Raw genomic sequence first — 18,203 nt, 5'->3', positions numbered from 1 at the left:
CCAGAAGCCGGGGCACATTACTCCGCCCCTCCAACACGCTGCCCAAGACACTGAATCTCCAGGTCATGCCTCTGCAGCATGACCAAGATCAATTCCCACCTGGCCCGGGACTCCTCCATCAATGCACCAATCCTACCTCAGGGTTTTACAAACCCTGAGATCAAGCTCTGCTCTGCAGGTGAGTCCTCTGGGGGGGGTCGCGGAGGCCAACACCACAGCTGCCGGTGTGTCCATTACTGTAGGGGCAGGCCCCTGCCTGCTGGAAGCTCCATGCTCCTTTTCCTTTGGTCATGTTTAAATGCACCAAATTGCTCAAGTCTGGTGCAAAGTGATTCTTGTAGTCGGGAAAAGACTATTTGTAGCAGTTTAAGAGGTGAAGGGAGGGTAGGTGCCCCACTTTGTCTGGGTTCTGGGCAGAATTCAGCAAAAGCAGACCTACTGGGTCACCGCCACCTTGAAACCCCCAGCTGCCTGGTTTTGATATAAGGAGTGTTGTTTTGTAAATCTAAATTGGGAGTTTTATTGCACTACTATAATAGAAGGTAAAAGATGGGTTAGAGGAAGGAATTGTAAGTTGTTGCTAGTTAATAATTCTCTGTTTACTTTAAGAAATAAAGTTGCTAATTTTTACTTTAAGTAGTTCTTGGCCTATCGAACTTTCACAGATTGCTGCATGGGATAAGTCTTTCCTTTGTTGCTGGTTTAAATTAAGCAGGGGGGGTTAACCTATGTAGTAACAGTTTGGGGGCTTGGGTCCATGATTTGAACAGGTTTAGACAGATTTGAATACATTTAGGGGTACGAAAAATCCCAGCAGAGTTAAAAACTTGCAGGTTAGCGTCCTAGAATAAAACATAAGTGAGACAATTTGTTTAATTTAAGTGGTTGATTAAATTAAAAGTGAGAGAAATGCCTCTTAAAATTGCTAAAGAAGTTCTGGGATTTGATGATGATTCTCAAATTTGCCAAGAAAGATTAGAAGGAAAGAAAAAGGCCATACTTTTAGGACTAGTAAATAAGTTAGATTTAGGTTAACCAAAGACAAAAGTAAAACTGAAATTGTAAAGGAGATACTCAGACACTTAGGTGTGACAGAGAAACAGACAAGTGCAGTAGAGGTAGAAAACTTAAATTGCAATGGAGGAAAATGGTGTTTGAAGATAAATAAAGAGAAAGAGAGAGGAAAGAGAGAGGGAGAGAGAAGGAGAGAGGAAAAAGAGAGATAGAGAAGGTTCTTGGACAGCAAAGAGAGAGAAAAGAAAAGCAGAGAGAGAGGATAAAGAAAGAGAGAGAAAGGTGTTGGCTGAGCAAAAAGAGAATTTGAACTTGAGAAGTTGCGACTTTGTCAGCAAAGTCAAGTTAACAAGATGGGGATTAAAAGAGAAGGTAGTGATATATATAAATGGGTCAAAAGTCTGCCACATTTTGATGAGAAAGATGTTGAAGCCTTCTTTCTTTCATTTGAAAAATTGGCGAGGCAAATGGAGTGATCTGGGTTTTATGGGTAATGCTCGTTCAGACTAAAATGGTAGGCAGAGTTAGTGAGGTATTTGCTGCACTGTCAGATTATGTGTCAAGAGATTATGGAGAGGTTAAACAGGCTATTTTAAATGCTTATGAATCAGTACCAGAAGCATGTAGACTTTGGTTAGAAACACAAAGAAGGAACAAAGTCAGACTTATGTTGAGTTTGAAAGAATTAAACATAGTCATTTTGATCGATGGGTGCGTGCTTAGAAAATAGATAGGACCTTTGAGGCTCTAAAAGAGATTATTCTGCTGGAGGAGTTTAAAAACTCACTTCCAGAGATGATAAGAATTCATATGGAGGAATAGAAAGCTCAGGAAGTGAGAAGGGCAGCAGAATTAACAGATGAGTACATGTTTGTACATAAGACAAGCTGAAGGCTAAAATCTTATCCTGTGAGGGATAGAAATTGGGAGAGGGGGATCCTACAGTACTAAGCCAAGAGTAGAGAGCACTGGTAAGAATTTACCACAGGATAAAAAAGAAATCCAAGAGGGTGGAAAGGAGGTGAAAGGTCTCAGGTGTTTTCACTGTAATGGAGTGGGACACAGAAGATTACAGTGCCGGTGGTTACAAAAGGGCACTGCGAAAAGGTGTTTTCACTGCCAAAAGGTGGGGCACATAAAGTCACAGTGCTGATTGTTAAAGAAAGGCACTGTGGGAAAAGAGGTCGTAAAAGAAGCTAAGCCAGTGGCATTCGTGAAGGTAGTAAAGGAGACCCCAAGAAGAACTGAGGAGCTGCAGGAGAGTGCAGAGCTTAGACAGGGGCTGGATATGGAGTTAGTACCTATCTCTACAAAGAATTTGCCTCTGCGGGTAAAATTTACTCGGAAAGGAGGAGAAGGACAAGAAGTTATAATTTTTATCTAACCAGTGACTGATAGTAAGGTGAGCGAACATGCACTCTTTCTGATCTGTTACCCGAGAGTGTGGTAATTTGTGGGATAGATGGACAGAAATATAGTGCTCCCCCATGTAAAATCAGGTTGGAGTACCAACTTAAGACTGGGGTAGTTACAGTGGGAGTGATTAACAGTGTGTCAGTTCCAGGAATTCAGTTTGTTCTTGGGAATGATCCAAGGTGGGAGTGACATCCCTTGTTGTGGAGAAGCTCAAGGAAGACCAAGAAAATGAGTTAAAACAGAAATATCCTGGTATTTTCCCAGATTGTGTGGTAACCAGATCCCACTATATAAGTCACAGCATGAAGCAAAAAGTAAAGAGAAAGATGAAGGATTTGAGGTTCAGTTGGCTGATACCCTGTTTGATATAATGGTGCAGGAAAAACCTGAACAGGCAGAGGGTTGGACTGACGTGTTTAGTCCTGAAAGGCTAATGGACTTGCAACAGAAAGACATGATAAACGATACACAGGTGGATACCTACTCCGAAAAGGAGGCAAAGAATATTCCGGAGGGTTATTATCTGAAAGCTAAAATTCTAAGATGGAAATAGAGACCACGGCAGGTTAGTGCAGAGGAGAAATGGGCTGATGTGCACCAGATTGTGTTGCCAGTAGCATACAGACAGGAGGTGTTACGCGTAGAACATGAACTACCTGTAGGAGGTCACCTAGGAAGACTCAGGCTCAGGGACAAAAACACTTTTATTGGCCTGGAATGCACAAGGATGTAGTTAACTTTTGCCGTACATGCCATGCATGCCAAATGGTAGGTAAGTCACAGGCGGTAGTAAAACCAGCATCTTTGTTGCCAATTCCCGCATTTGAAGAACCTGTCACACGGGTTATCATTGATTGTGTAGGTTCCCTCCTGAGAACTATAAGTGGGAACCATTACTTGTTAACCAGATTTCCAGAGGCAATTCCATTATGGAATATCAAGGCAAAAAGGATAGTAGAGGATTTAGTAGCTTTCTTCATTTGATATGGGCTACCCAGAGAGATTCAGTCGGACCAAGGGACAAATTTTACTGCTAGGTTGTTTAAGGAGTTGATGGATAGCTTAGGTGTACAGCACTTTAGATCCAGTGCGTATCATCCTGAATCCCAGGGAGCTTTAGAAAGGTGGTATCAGACCTTGAAGATCATGTTGACAGCATACGGTCAGGATTACCCGAATGATTGGGATAAAGGAATCCCAATCATACTTCTTGCGATTAGAAACGTCCCAAATGAATCTACTCAGTTCACTCCCATTGAGTTAATATTCAGACATGAAATGACAGGCCCTTTGAAATTAATTAAAGAAAATTGACAGGACCAGGGTCGGAGGTCTCACACTTCGATTATGTATTAGAAGAGAAGGAGAGACTAAATCAAGACTTAATGCCTGGTTATTTGCAGTTACCTTTATGAGCTAAACAGCATCTAAAGCGTGAACAGTGGAGAATGAAGCAGGCCAGTGATAGGAGATCACTATCAACTTTAGTGGTCCCTATCAACTTGAGAAAAAGTTGAGTCAGGTGAACTATCTAGTAAAGATGCCAGATAGGAAAAATAGATATCGGGTATGTCATGTGAACATGTTGAAACCGTATGATACTAGAGAGAAAGAACTGGAGAAACAGGTGTTAGTTACTGCCCTGCAGAGTGAGGAATTAAATCAAGATGATGTGGATTTTGATGTGCATCAAAATAGATTTAAAAATGAAGAAGTTCTTGAGGAGTGGGATAGGTTAATAAGCTATATGTCTCAGGAGCAAAGAGTGCAGTTGAAAGATTTGTTACTGCAGTATAAGGACGTAATGTAAGAATCAGATGGGGGAGGACTAATGCTATTGTACATAGGGAATACTGCTTCGATAGAACAACACCCCTTTCGGCTTAATCCTTTCAAAGCCAGACACCTCCAGAAGGAGGTGGAGTGCATTCTTAACAAGGACATCATCAGACCATGCCAGAGCAAGCAGAGTTCGTCAATCGTCTTAGTTCCCAAACTGGATGGGACTCAATGATTCTGCATGGATTATTGACATGTCAATGCCGTTACAAAATGGACTCACATCTAATTCCTAGATTGGAGTACTGTATCAAGAGAGTTGGACAAGCCAGTTACATCACCAAGTTGGACTTAATGTCTGGTTATTGGCAGTTGCCTTTATGAGAGACAGTGAAAGAAATCTTTGCATTTTTAACCCCAAATGGGCTAGATCAGTTTAAAGTGATGCCCTTTGGAATGAAGAACGCATCCGCCGCACATTCCAAAGACTCATGAACAGAGTTATGGCTGGATTAGCGAACTATGCAGTCTATTTGGACAATGTGGTGATCTTTAATAAGTCCTGGCAAGATCACATGGTACAGTTGGCAGAGCTTTTTGAATGACTATGAGAAGCAAAGCTCATGATAAACGTAAATAAAATGGAATTTGCGAAAGCAAAGGTGACGTTCTTGGGACATAACATTGGTCATGGAAGGTTGACCCCACGGAACCCAAAGAGGAAGGCCATTGAGGAATTTCCACAAGCAACCTCAAAGGAAGAGATGCTTCTATTCTGAGGACTCAGTGGATTCTATCGGAAGTTTGTTCCAAGCTTTGGGAGTGTAGTGGCACCATTAACCGATTTGCTGACGAACACAAAGTTCCAGTGGACAGAACAATACCAGGAGGCATTCGACCATTTGAAAGCCATATTAACCACCAAACCATTTTTAGCTACACCAAACTTTTCAAAACCTTTTAAAGTCGCCATCGATGATAGTGACATTGGAGTAGGCACTGTACTCCTCCAGGAAGATGAGGATGGGATTGAACTGCCAGTTGGTTACTTTTCGAAGAAGATCAACATTCACCAGAGGAAACACTTTAGAAATGAAAAGGAATTATTGAGTTTGGTACTGGCCTTACAACATTTTAATGTGTATGTTATGAACAATGTGTCAGAGACAGTTGTGTGCACGGATCACAATCCGCTGACATTCTTAGAATGTTTTAAAGACAAGAATATGAGACTATTTCATTGGAGTCTTATGTTACAGATTTATAATTTAAAAATCATACATGTTGCAGGTCGGAAGAATGTAATCGCAGATTTGTTATTGTGGATTTAACTGATACAGTTTAGATGAGATTTGTCTTTATTTAATGTTATATCGAAATAGATAGATGGAAAGAAGTTAAGATGAACTTAGATTAAAGTTATCTGTATGTTAGGGCAATGTGTTTAAAAAGTAGAAGAAAAAAATGAAACCATCTTTTCGTTATGATTGTTCATTTTTTCTTAAGGGGGGAGGTGTTATGAAGATGTGGGTGCACTGTACCTTTAAGAGATTTAAAAGCTGGTAGAGTAACCTGACAGCACCAAGTGTTCTCAGTAAGGTAACAATGTAACACCTGGTCGAAAACTAAATTAGCTGGTTGCCTGGAAATGACAAAATAGATTCGAATTATGCCAATCAGTTTAAATTATACCCCCAAAATACCAAATTCCAATCAAGTTTGAATTGAGTATATTGATAAAACTTAAAACGCCAATGTCACAATCCAATGCTAGGAGTGTAAGACTGGGGAAAATTAAACAGTTGGGAGGAGAACTGCCAAGGCACCAGCATGTAAAAAGACTGCCTGAAAACGGGTTCTCTTAAAAGGTACTTTTATCAATCAGTAACCTGTGAAGCAGACTCCCTAAGAAGAAGACAGGAATACAGAGAAAACTGAAGGCTGCCTGGCTTTGAGATAAGGAGTGTTGTTTTGAAAATCTTAATCGCATTAGTATAATAGAAGGAAAGGTAAAAGATAGGTTAGAGGAAGGATTTGTAAATAGTTGTGAGTTAATTATTCTCTGTTATACTTTAACAAATAAAGTTGTTAATTTTTACTTTAACTAGTTCTTGGCCTATCAAATTTTCACAGATTGCTACACGGGATAAATCTTTTCTGTGTTGCTGGTTTTAAATTAAGCAGGGAATTTTACCCAGTGTCATAACAATAGTTAGTACAACCCTTTTATAGCAGCTGCTGCAAGAAGTGTCAGAGTGTTGACATGGAAAACGACCATTACACGTGGGGACAACTCCCACCATATATGCAGCAGGTACTCATATGACTCAGCCAATGTTGTCGATCTCAAATGCTGCAGGCAAGGATATCCTGAGGCATGGTACATTGGTAAGACCATACAGATGCTACTACAACGGTTGAATGGATACTACACAACAATCACCAGGCAAGGGTGTTCCCTCCCATTCGGGGAATGTTTCAGCAGTCCAGGACATTCGGCCTTGGACCTTCGGGTGATTATCCTCCAAGGTGGACTTTGGGACAAGCAACAATGCAAAGTGGCCAAGCAGAGGCTGATAGTCAAGTTCGGTACCCATGAGGATAGCCTCAACTGGGACCTTGGGTTCATGTCACACTACAGGTGATCCCACTGCACTATATACTCACACAGACACACACTCCTACATATTCACAAACTAACTCAGACCCTCTCTCACACCCAAACTCTCTCTCATATGCACACACATACAACACACACAAATGCACCGTCTCACAGGCTTATACCTCATCATACTCACACGCATACTTTACCAAGCTTACCCACACACACTCATACCCACATGCATACGGTCTCTCTCTCCTGCATTCACACACATATAAGTTTATGGGGCGAATCTGTATTTGCAGAATTATATTTTATTTTGCTCAAAGAAATGCATAGCATCCAGTCAATCCATGTAAGGTTCTGTAAATCCCACTTTAGAAAGAGAACCAATGTGACTCAAGATTTGGACACAGGTAAGCTTTAACCTCACACCTTTAATGCATTGTCTGAGCTGAGATGACACATTTTGTTAGAACACCTGAAGTTATCTTGAGAATGTGACTTAAAAAGGAATTCTGTAATTTACATATTAATGACCAAAACTAGCAAAACCATTCTAATAGATGAAAGACTCAATCAAAGTTTGTTTAATATATTTCAGCCGCACGACACTGTAACCTTTTGCTATAACTTCTGTGCCTTATGGCCCTGCTCCACAACCATCTGATGAAGCTAGTGCTTCCAAATAAACCTGTTGGACTATAACCTGTGGTTGTGTGATTTTTAACTTTGTCCACGCCAGTCCAATGCCGGCTCTGCCACTTCATAGTATGGAAGAAGGTAGTGACAGGGGAAGTAGGTGCCATCAGAAATGTTGGAGGGTTGTGACATGAAGTCTTTGCACTGAGAAATGAATCAGCCTACGTAGGAGCCACAAACGTTAGTGCGAGAGAGTGTGTATTTTTTAAATTACAGCTTTCTGCAGCAATTCCTTCGAAGATCACTGTAACAATGTCATTGCAACCAATGCTTCCCACTTAAGGCAAAGGAACCTGATTTCCCTGTTGTAAGATGGGTACTGGCTGATTTGACACAGACTGCTGCTCTTCTGTTTCAACTGTTACTCCAAACATGGGACATGCTGGATGGCAAGAGAAATAGATTGATGAGTGCTACCCTGTGATTTTCAGGCCGCGATCACTTTGCTGTTGTTTGGAAACAGGGCACCAGCCCAATTTTTGTCTCTTACTTCTATTGCTGCCAAAACACACTACACTGGCTGCCGATGAATTACGAAACAAGGTTAATAATTAAACTAAGGGAAGAATTTTTCCACTTTATTTCAAAAGGTTGGAGATAGCATTATAAGTGACAACCAACACGTCACCCGTGTGGACAAGATAGCTCACCCAACTACACAACAACTAGCTCATGAAAAGTAGAATGTTGAGGGAGGATATCTCATCCTATCACAGTCTTCAACACTGCGGCCGGCCAATCACAGCCCAGCAGTTTCTGGATCCGAATGTCCGTGTAAATGACCCTATGGCTCAGTGATTGAGGGACCAGTGGTGAGAAGTATTTATTTATCGGGGTCATGTGAAGTGAGGTCCAGTTTTTGCCATCCATCCATGTCTCTGGCTGCTTTCAGTTTGGATCAGTTCAAGAGACTCCTCTTTCCCATTTTGGCAGGTAGGTCACCAAAGCTTCTCACTCTGAAAACTAGCCACTTTCCTCACCCACCAGGGAGGCAACTGGTCAGGGAGGAAACAAACTGAGGCCTGTATGTGGCCAGTAATTGACAATAAAGTAGACTTAATTGCTAGCAAGGGTTTTTGGTGGCAGTGTTAGTGCGCCTACCTCTATGACAGGAGGCTTAGGTTCAAGTCCCCCTCCCCCCCAACCCTGCTCCAGAAGTGTGTAATAACATCTCTGAATAGGCTAGTAATAAAATAAAAAATACTCATGACAATTTAATTGTTGAGATAACAAGAAAGGAATGAGTTTCTCTCCAGGGCCAGTTTACTTCTTTTACCTCCCCTTCTCACAACCTCTTCTGCCACCTCCATGGAGGTGAAATTATGTCCTGCGTGCAGGGGGCAATAGGTACCAATGGCTGACGCATAAAAAACATTTTCTAATAATGATAGCTCCTTATTATTCAGAGGAAAATCAGGCTGTCATGTCTTAAATTAGAAAAATATTGAATTTCCATTTCCTATTAAACTGCCAGATTTGTTGCCCATTTAGCTGCTTCAAGTTACTTAAAGGTAAAATTCCAATTCTTCAGCTGCTGCATATTAAGTTCCTGTGGAAAATGCTTGAAAAGAATGACCACTCCAGTGATTGTTGCAATTGCTCCCATCACAAACAGCATGGTATTGATAATCTGCAAGGAAAAGCAAGTCACTTTATTAGTTGCACACTTGTACAATAGGGTAAAGTTCTGGCAGGCATCACACTTCCAGCAGGACCCCATAATACACTCAACACTGATCAAATTTTGATGTAGAATATCTCTATCACCATCATTTAATCACAAATGAAAAAAAACAGCAGCAACAGCCAGACAATCTTTCAAAGGACAGTACTGCTGTTTGCACGCAAGGACCCTCCACTAGTCGACAAGCCAGGATCTGGTAACTTTTTGTCTACAGGACTGTGGAAGGTTCAGGTATGAAGTAAATTGACTTTAAAAATTGGTTTTCTGAAAATACACCATGACCTGAAACCATAAAGCTCTGACTTACGTACCAGGATGGAGAATGGACAGAGCTGTGGAGCACGGAATGTGAACCATTAGTTTGGATTGGATGCGGTTCTACAAGAATTACAATGAGACTTGGGATGGTTGTGTTAGCAGGCTGGAGATGAAGGTGGGAGTGAAGGAAGAGGAGGATAATTATTTAAGGGAGTCTTCTGCTGCTTTCTGTGGATGTTGGTTATCCTGTCTAAATGGAGGCTTCCATGGAATCTTGTGCAGCCCATAAGCAAATCTTTATTCTCAATTTGGTGACCAATATCAACTGAAGTACGCAGTCTCTGTAGTGTATTCCAACTTCTTGATTAGATTGGATACTTGCATTTGTTACCTGTGGTTGTTTCTCTGGTAAACTCAACATGTTCACTTCTTTGGACATGCTACTTGAGAATTATTTAACTTGATCGCTCTTAGCAATATTGATTTTTGTTTCCTTCGAAAATGAAATTAAATCATTCCTCTCAGACCTTTGTAATGTCATCATCTGAACTCATATTTGAACCTGCCATAACAATTTGTTTGTCAGGCATGTTACTATCTGAACAGCTTCAGTTAAAAGTTCATCAATGAGTTCCAAAGGATATATAACTCATTATCTTTCCCACAGTTTGTATCTTCTGATGACTTTTGTTATTTCTGTCATCAGAACCTTCTTCAGTAACAATAGGGCTAGAGTACATTTTGGCCAACTCCATGTAGTCACATACTTCAACCTTGTTGACCATATGAAATAATACTGACACTGGCATTAGACAAATCTCAATCCAACGAGTCTTTCTTTTGGATTCCACCATGAGTCTACAAAGCCTAACAAAATTTTATATAGATTATCCTTTGACCAGATGTTCAATAACAAACATTTTCTTTTCCTATGGTTCTATAACTAGCTGCTCCTTGACCAGTTGCTACCTGGTCTACGTATCTTTAAAGACGCTTGGTATAACTGACTATTATTTGACTCTAATGAGTTTATTTGCTGTATTATAATAAAGTTGATGTCAAGATAAGCATGCAAGCTCAAGAGTGAGAATACTTGATTGGGAAGTATATATTCATTTCCTACTCTCTTATTCGCGTTGTGTCCTTGTAGTGAATCTTTAATCTTGAGAGCTATACCACCTGGATCATACATAGAACATAGAACAGCACAGGCCTTTGGCTTTCGATGCTGTGCCAATCTTTTATCCTACTCTAAGATCCAACTATCCTACATACTCTTTATTTTACTATCATCCATGTGCCTATCCAAGAGTAGCTTATTTTTTCCTAAATGTTTCTGACTCTACTACCACCACTGGCAGTGCGCTCCATGAACACACCACTCTCTGTGTAAAGAAATGACATCTGACATCTCCAATCACCTTAAAATGATGCACCCTCATGATAGCCATTTCTGCCTTTGAGAAAAGTCTCTGACTCTATCTATGCCTCTCATCATCTTTTACACCTCTATCAAGTCCCCTCTCATCCTTTTGCGCTCCAATGAGAAAAGCCTTAGCTCCCTTAACCTTTCTTCATAAGACATACCCTCTAGTCCAGGCAGCATCGTGATAAATTTCCTCTGCACTCTCTCTAAAGCTTCCATATCCTTCCTATAATGAGGCGACCAGAACTGAACATAATATTCCAAGTGTGGTCTAACCAGGACTTTATAGAGCTGCAGCATAACCTCGTGGCTCTTAAACTCAATACCTCTGCTATTGAAAGCCAACACACCATACACCTTCTTAACAACCCTATCCATTTGGGTGGCAACTTTGAGGGACCTATTGACATAGACTCCAAGATCCCTCTGTTCCTCCACATTGGCAAGAATTTTGCCTTTAATCCTGTATTGTGCATTCAAATTTGACCTTCCAAAATAAATCACTTCACGCTTTTCCAGGTTGAACTCTATCTGCCACTTATCAGCCTAGTTCTGCATCCTGTCAATGCCCTGTTGCAATCTACAACAACCCTCCACACTATCCATCACTCCATCAACCTTCATATCACTGGCAAACTTACTAACCTCCCCTTCCACTTCCTCATCCAAGTCATATCTAAAAATCACAAAGAACAGAGGTCCTAGAACAGATCCCTGGTCACTGAGCTCCAGGCTGAATAATTTCCATCTACTACCACCCTCTGTCTTGTATGGACCAGCCAATTCTGCACCAGACAGCCAAATATCCCAGTCTCCTGACTTTCTGAATGAGCATACCATGGGGAACCTTATCAAACGCCTTGCTAAAATCCATGTACACCATATCCACTGCTCTACCTTCATCAATGTGTTTTGTCATATCCTCAAAGAATTCAATAAGGCTTGTGAGGCATGACCTCCTCCTCATAAAGCCATGCTGATTATTTCTAATCGAATTATGATTTTCCAAGTAATCATAAATCCCCTGTCTCACAGAATCTTCTCCAATAATTTGCCCACCACAGATGTAAGTCAGACTGGTCTGTAATGCCCAAGTTTATCCCAATTCCCTTTCTTGAACAAAGGAATACCACATGCTATCCTCCAATCATCTGGCACTACTCCAGTGGACAGTGAGGATCCAAAGATCATCGCCAAAGGTGCAGCAATCTCTTCCCTCGCTTCCTGTAGTAACCTTGGCATTCCAACTGGAACTCTATCAACAAATACATTGACTTGGAACTCACTTACCACTGACTAAGAAAAAGAACAGGAAATGGCATCACCACAGGAAATGTCATTAACCCAAGGAAACCTTAACATATAAACAGAAAGCAGGCATCACCAGCAGTGCTTCGTCCTGAGGCTCACTGAAAATGTTACCGAGTATAGTGATGAAACATCTGAAAATGAACCTTCCAGCTCAGCGAGCAAACCCACATCCAGAACCTCAACCTGAGCTACAAATCTTTTCAAAACCTGCTTGGGTATATCCCTTCTGGCCCTGGGGACTTATCTATCCTTATGTTTTTCAAAATTTCCAGCACACCTTCTTTCTTTTCATCAAAGTGTTCAAGCATATCAGTCTTTTTTATACTGTCCTCACAAACAACAAGGACTCCCTCAGTAGTGAATACTGAAACAAAATATTCATTCAGGATCTCCCCCATCTCCTCCAACTCAAGTCCCCACCACTACCCCTGATCGGCCATACTGTAACTCTGGCCATCCTCTTGTTCCTTACAAAAGTGTAGAATGCCTTAGGGTTTTCCTTAGTCCTACCCACTAACCTTTGTATCTTCATCCATGACATATAATCTGATAAGAAAGTACCACTCATCCCTGTTTGAGGCTTAAAACTGATATGTCAATTGATATAAATTGCTTCTTGTCAAAATTAATTTGTCAGATAACCAATTTCCTCTAATAATACATTGATATTTTGTATATTTCAAGTTGCTGTACCTGATTAATTAGCTATTTGACTTCCTAATATTCTGAGTCCTACTTCTAAATATCTTTTGGAAGTGACTTGGTATACATGTACAGGATACTTTTTTTTAAATAGCTGAGCAGTCCTTGTGCTTGAGGTGTACTTGTTCCTAAGCCCCATTGCTTACTTTAACTGTCCATTCTACTCTTTGTATTGGTTTCTCATTTGCGTCTTTCATAGTCTTGTGCCTTAAGAACTAAATGGATTCTTCAGATATCCTGTATATGTTTGGTCATCCCCTCCTAGGATTTGTGTTTGTTACTTCTGGACTTCTGCTTCATTCACCATCCAAATAGTTTTCTGCAAATTCAACTCGTCTTTGGGCTACAATAAATCTGACAAAGACTTGCCACCCATTCCAAACCATTCTGTCTCTTCTGAATTATGACTTTAAAGCACCATAGTCACATCTTTCCACTAATCTTTATAAGTTATTAATTATTGATGGATTCCCCGGATTTTAAATCTTGTTTCTTCAAGAATGTATTTGTTTTCAGATTAAAATGACTGTCAAGAATTGTAAAACTATTTCAAAATTATTGCTGCCATTGTTTATGCATTGGTGAGTTAACATTTCAAATCCAGTGCTTCTTCTCCTCAGGTTCCAATGAGGAGCCACTGGACTCAAAATATTAACTCTGTTTCCCTCACTACAGAAGCAGCTGGAACTGTTGGGTTTTCCAACAGTACATGTTTTGGTTTAGATCTCCAACATCCATAGTTAATGCTTTTAGAACATAAGCTTATAAGACATAGGAGTGGAAGTAAGGCCATTCAGCCCATCAAGTCCACTCCGCCATTTAATCATGGCTGATCGGCATTTCAATTCCACTTACCGACACTCTCCCCGTATCCCTTAATTCCTTGCGAGATCAAGAATTTACCAATCTCTGCCTTGAAGACATTTAACCTCCTGACCTCCACTGCGCTCCATGGCAATGAATTCCACAGGCCCACTACTCTCTGGCTGAAGAAATGTCTCCTCATTTCCATTCTAAATTGACCCCCCTCTAATTCTAAGGCTGTGCCTACGGGTCCTAGTCTCCTCGCCTAACAGAAACAACTTCCCAGCGTCCACCCTTTCTCAGCCATGCATTATCTTGTAAGCTTCTGTTCAATCTCCCCTCAACCTTCCAAACTCTAATGAATACAATCCCAGGAACCTCAGCCGTTCATCGTATGTTAGGCCTACCATTCCAGGGATCATCCATGTGAATCTCCGTAAGACAAGCTCCAGTGCCAGTATGTCCTTCCAGAGGCGTAGGGACCAAAATTGGATACAGTATTCCAAATGGTGTCTAACTTGAGCTTTATAAAGTCTCAGGAGCACATTGCTGTTTTTACATTTCAACCCTCTTGAGATAAATGACAACACTACATTAGCTTTCTTAATCACGGACTCAAATGTAAGTTAACCTTTAGAGAATTTTACATGCATCATAAGAACTGTTTTCTCCAGGATGGCCAATTTTGTCCTCTATTTCATGTATTTCTGAAAGTAAATCTTGGCAGTATTATTTATCCTACTATTTCTTCCTCATATGATTATTTTCCCTTTATTTGAAAGGTTTTCAATTCTGTAGTCTCAATGTTGTTCTATTGTCATTCCTCAAGGCTTTAAATATCATTGTTGCTTCATTTTGTTTGCCCAAAATACTTCTAAATCTGCCATACAGCATATATTTTCATTGTTGTAAATCCAACATAAATAAGAGGAGGAGTTAAGCATTTGAGTCCTCAAACCTGCTCTGCTATTCAATAAAATGATGGTTGATTAGCCGTAGGCCTCAACTGCTTTTTCATGCCAGTTCCTTATGTCTTCAATATCCTCATAGTTCAAAAGTTCATTTCCCTACTCTTTAAATACTTTGTGATCTAGCCTCCACAAATTCCCTCCTCCACAAACTCCCTGGGGTAGAGAATTCACTACCTGCTGAATGAAGAAATGCCTTTGATTCTCAGTTTAAAATTAGTGGCCCTGTTATTCTCCAAATATGGGCCCTAGAAAGAGATTCCTTCAATAGTAGAAACATCTTCTTGAAATCTACTCTGTCAAGCCCCCTCAGCCTCTTGCATATTTCATGAAAATCACCCCCACCCCATTTTTCTAAAGTCAACTGAAATAATTCCTAATTAGTTTAGCTGTTCTTGGTAAGTCAACTGCTTCATGCCAGGAATCAACCTAATGAACCTCTTCTGAGCTGCTTTCAATGCTGGTACATCCCTTCTTGAAAACAAGGACCAAAAGTGTACATGGTACTCCAGGTGTGGCCTCACCAACACTCTGTACAGTTGTAACAAGTTTTCGCTGTTTTTAAACTCCAAATGCTCGGAAACAAGCATAAAATGCTATTTTCTTTCTTAATTGCTTGGTGCATCTGCAAGCTAACATTTTGAGCTTTATGCATAAGAACATCTGTTGTTCACAAGAATAGCTGTTAGCACTTCTTTGGAGTCACTCTTCATTTAAATAATAGTCTTTTTTTATTCTCCCCACCACAGTACATCACCTCTCACTTTCCAACATTAAACTCTGTCAGCTAAATGTCTGCACTCCTAATACTCTTGTATTATCGGCAAATTTGAATGCATGACAGTCTCCTCCTCCAAGTCATTTACACAGATAGTAAATAGCTGAGGCCACTCAAACTGATTCATTCTGAAAAAGGCCAATTAATCCCAACTCTGTCTTCTGTGTGCAAACTAATGCTAATCTATGCTAGTATACTCTGAATAGCATGAACTCCCATCTTGCGCAATGCACTTTTACTGCATGTGACACAAGAAAAAGGGAAAAGCAATGCTGTTTCCCAATCCTGCGTAATAGTTTCCCCACATTTTGTGGCAAAAGTGGCAGTTTCCCATCTCTTTGTAAACAAAATGGACAATTCCCTGCCTTTTGCAATATAATAAACAATTCCCTACCTTCTTCTTGGCTTTGCAAAATATATTTTGCTGCCTGTAGCCGGAAGGATGAGATTTGTTTGCTTAACCACTTTCCCTAGACGATGCTCGCTGTCCACAACATTTCTAATAAAGCTGATTGTATTACAATGTTAATAAAGATTCTTGTTTACTTTAATGGCTTCTCTGAATTAGTCTGCTGCAGCCTTAATTAATTCTTCCCACATTAACCATGATTTCAATTATGCATCTCCTGGTCTTATTACAGCCTCAACAGTCTCCTTACTTTTACTTCTGTTAGATTCTGTCTTGCTTTGGTTCCTTAGTTATGCCTTTAACACTTTCATTCTGGCTTTACACTGTTCCTCAGTTTAAATGATCTCGAAGAGCAATTTTCCGCATTGCCAGGTGCACTGAAATTTTCCAATTGTGCAGGAACAGCTTGGCAAAGGGTGCAGTATATTCTGGAGAACAAACTTCAGTACAATTGCTGGAATACTGTCAGACCCCAGTGGCTTTGTAGTATCTCAGTGTATCTTCAGGTGTTTCACCCAGCAAGAATCTAATTGGGTGGTGGGTGGTATCTGTGATGCTGGGGCCTCAGGAGGAGGCTGAGATAAATTGTTCACTTTGGGCAACTGGCTGAAGATAGATACAAATGCATCAGCCTTGTCTTTTGCACTGATCCGCTGGGCTCCCAATTGATTTTTTAATTCTCTTGTGGGATGTGGGCACTGCCAACTGGTCAGCAGTAATTGCCTGTCTCTTGTTGACCTTCAGAAAGTGTTGGTGAGCTGTTTTCTTGAACCGCTGTAGTCCAAGTGCTGTAGTTTGACCCACAATGCCCTTGGGGAGGGAATTCCAGTGACTTAGAGAGGAACTTGCAGACGGCAGTGTTCCCATGTAACTTCTGCCCTTATCCTTCTAGTTGGAAGTGGTTGTGGTCATGTGTTTGGAAGGTTCTGTCTAAGGAACTTTGCTGAATTTCTGCAGTGTATCTTGTATATAATATGTATTGTGGCTACTAAGCATGGTGGTGGAGGGAGTAGACATTTTGAATATGTTGTCAATGAAGCAGGCTGCAGTGTTGAGAATGCTGTCAAACTTCTTGAGTGCTGTTGGAACTGCATCCATCCAGGCAAGTGGGAAGTATTCTATCACACTCCTGACTTATGCCTCATCGATGGTGGATTGGCTTCAGGGAGCCAGGAGGTAAGTTCCTCATTGCAGGATACCTAGCCTGTGACCTTCATCTTGTAGCCTTTGTGTTTACGTGGTGAGTTCAATTGAGTTTCTAATCAAAGGTAAACCCTAGGATATTGATAGCTGGAGATTCAGTGATGGCAACACCATTGAATGTCATGGTCAGAGATCAGATTGTCTCTTATAGGAGGTGTAAACGTTTGCTGATGACACCGAAATTGGAGGTGCAGTGGACAGCGAAGAAGGATACCTCAGATTACAACGGGATCTTGATCAGATGGGCCAATGGGCTGAGAGGTGGCAGATGGAGTTTAATGGACATAAATGTGAGGTGCTGCATTTTGGGAAAGCAAATCTTAGCAGGACTTAAACACTTAATGGTAAGGTCCTAGGGAGTGTTGTTGAACAAAGAGACCTTGGAGTGCAAGTTCATAGCTCCTTGAAAGTGGAGTCGCAGGTAGATAGGATAGTGAAGAAGGTGTCTGGTATGCTTTCCTTTATTGGTCAGAGTATTGAATACAGGAGTTGGGAGGTCATGTTGCAGCTGTACAGAACATTGCTTCGGCCACTGTTGGAATATTGCGTGCAATTCTGGTCTCCTTCCTATAGGAAAGATGTTGTGAACCTTGAAAGGGCTCAGAAATGATTTATGAGGATGTTGCAAGGGTTGGAGGATTTGAGGTATTGGGAGAGGTTGAATAGGCTAGGGCTGTTTTCCCTTGAGTGTCGGAGGCTGAGGGGTGACCTTATAGACGTTTACAAAATCATGAGGGGCATGGGTAGCATAAATAGACAAAGTCTTCTCCTGGGGTTGGGGAGTCCAGAACGAGAGGGCATAGGTTTTGGGTGAGAGAGGAAAGATATAAAAGGGACCTAAGGGGCAACTTTTTCACACAGAGGGTGGTACGTGTATGGAATGAGCTGCCAGAGGAAGTGGTGGAGGCTGGTACAATTGCAACATTTAAAAGGCATCTGGATGGGTATGTGAATAGGAAGGGTTTGGAGGGATATGGGCCAGGTGCTGGCAGGTGGGACTAGATTGGGTTGGGATATCTGGTCGGCATGGACGGGTTGGAACGAAGGGTCTGTTTCTGTGCTGTACATCTCTAAGACTCTAAGTGATCATCGCTTGGCATTTGTGTGGCACAGATGTTACTTGCTACTTGTCAGCCCAAGTGTGGAA

At 41.0% G+C, this 18,203-nt stretch overlaps 1 protein-coding gene across 2 annotated transcripts in view; it reads right to left on the bottom strand.

Annotated features, from left to right (window-relative positions):
- Positions 1 to 7,137: 7,137 nt before the first annotated feature.
- The window catches only part of kmo (kynurenine 3-monooxygenase), a 77,343-nt gene continuing 66,277 nt past the window's right edge, over positions 7,138 to 18,203 (bottom strand). For both annotated transcript variants that reach the window (XM_072580583.1, XM_072580584.1), the window contains one exon: positions 7,138 to 9,143. In XM_072580583.1, coding sequence (XP_072436684.1) covers positions 9,015 to 9,143 — 129 coding nt within the window. In that variant the 3' untranslated portion in view covers positions 7,138 to 9,014. The remainder of the gene's footprint in view (positions 9,144 to 18,203) is intronic.

The sequence above is a fragment of the Chiloscyllium punctatum genome, chromosome 11 (genome assembly GCF_047496795.1).
Source record: "Chiloscyllium punctatum isolate Juve2018m chromosome 11, sChiPun1.3, whole genome shotgun sequence".
Taxonomy (NCBI): Eukaryota; Metazoa; Chordata; class Chondrichthyes; order Orectolobiformes; family Hemiscylliidae; genus Chiloscyllium; species Chiloscyllium punctatum.
Note: the sequence above shows the minus strand (reverse complement) of the source record. Positions and strands in the feature narration are given on the sequence as shown.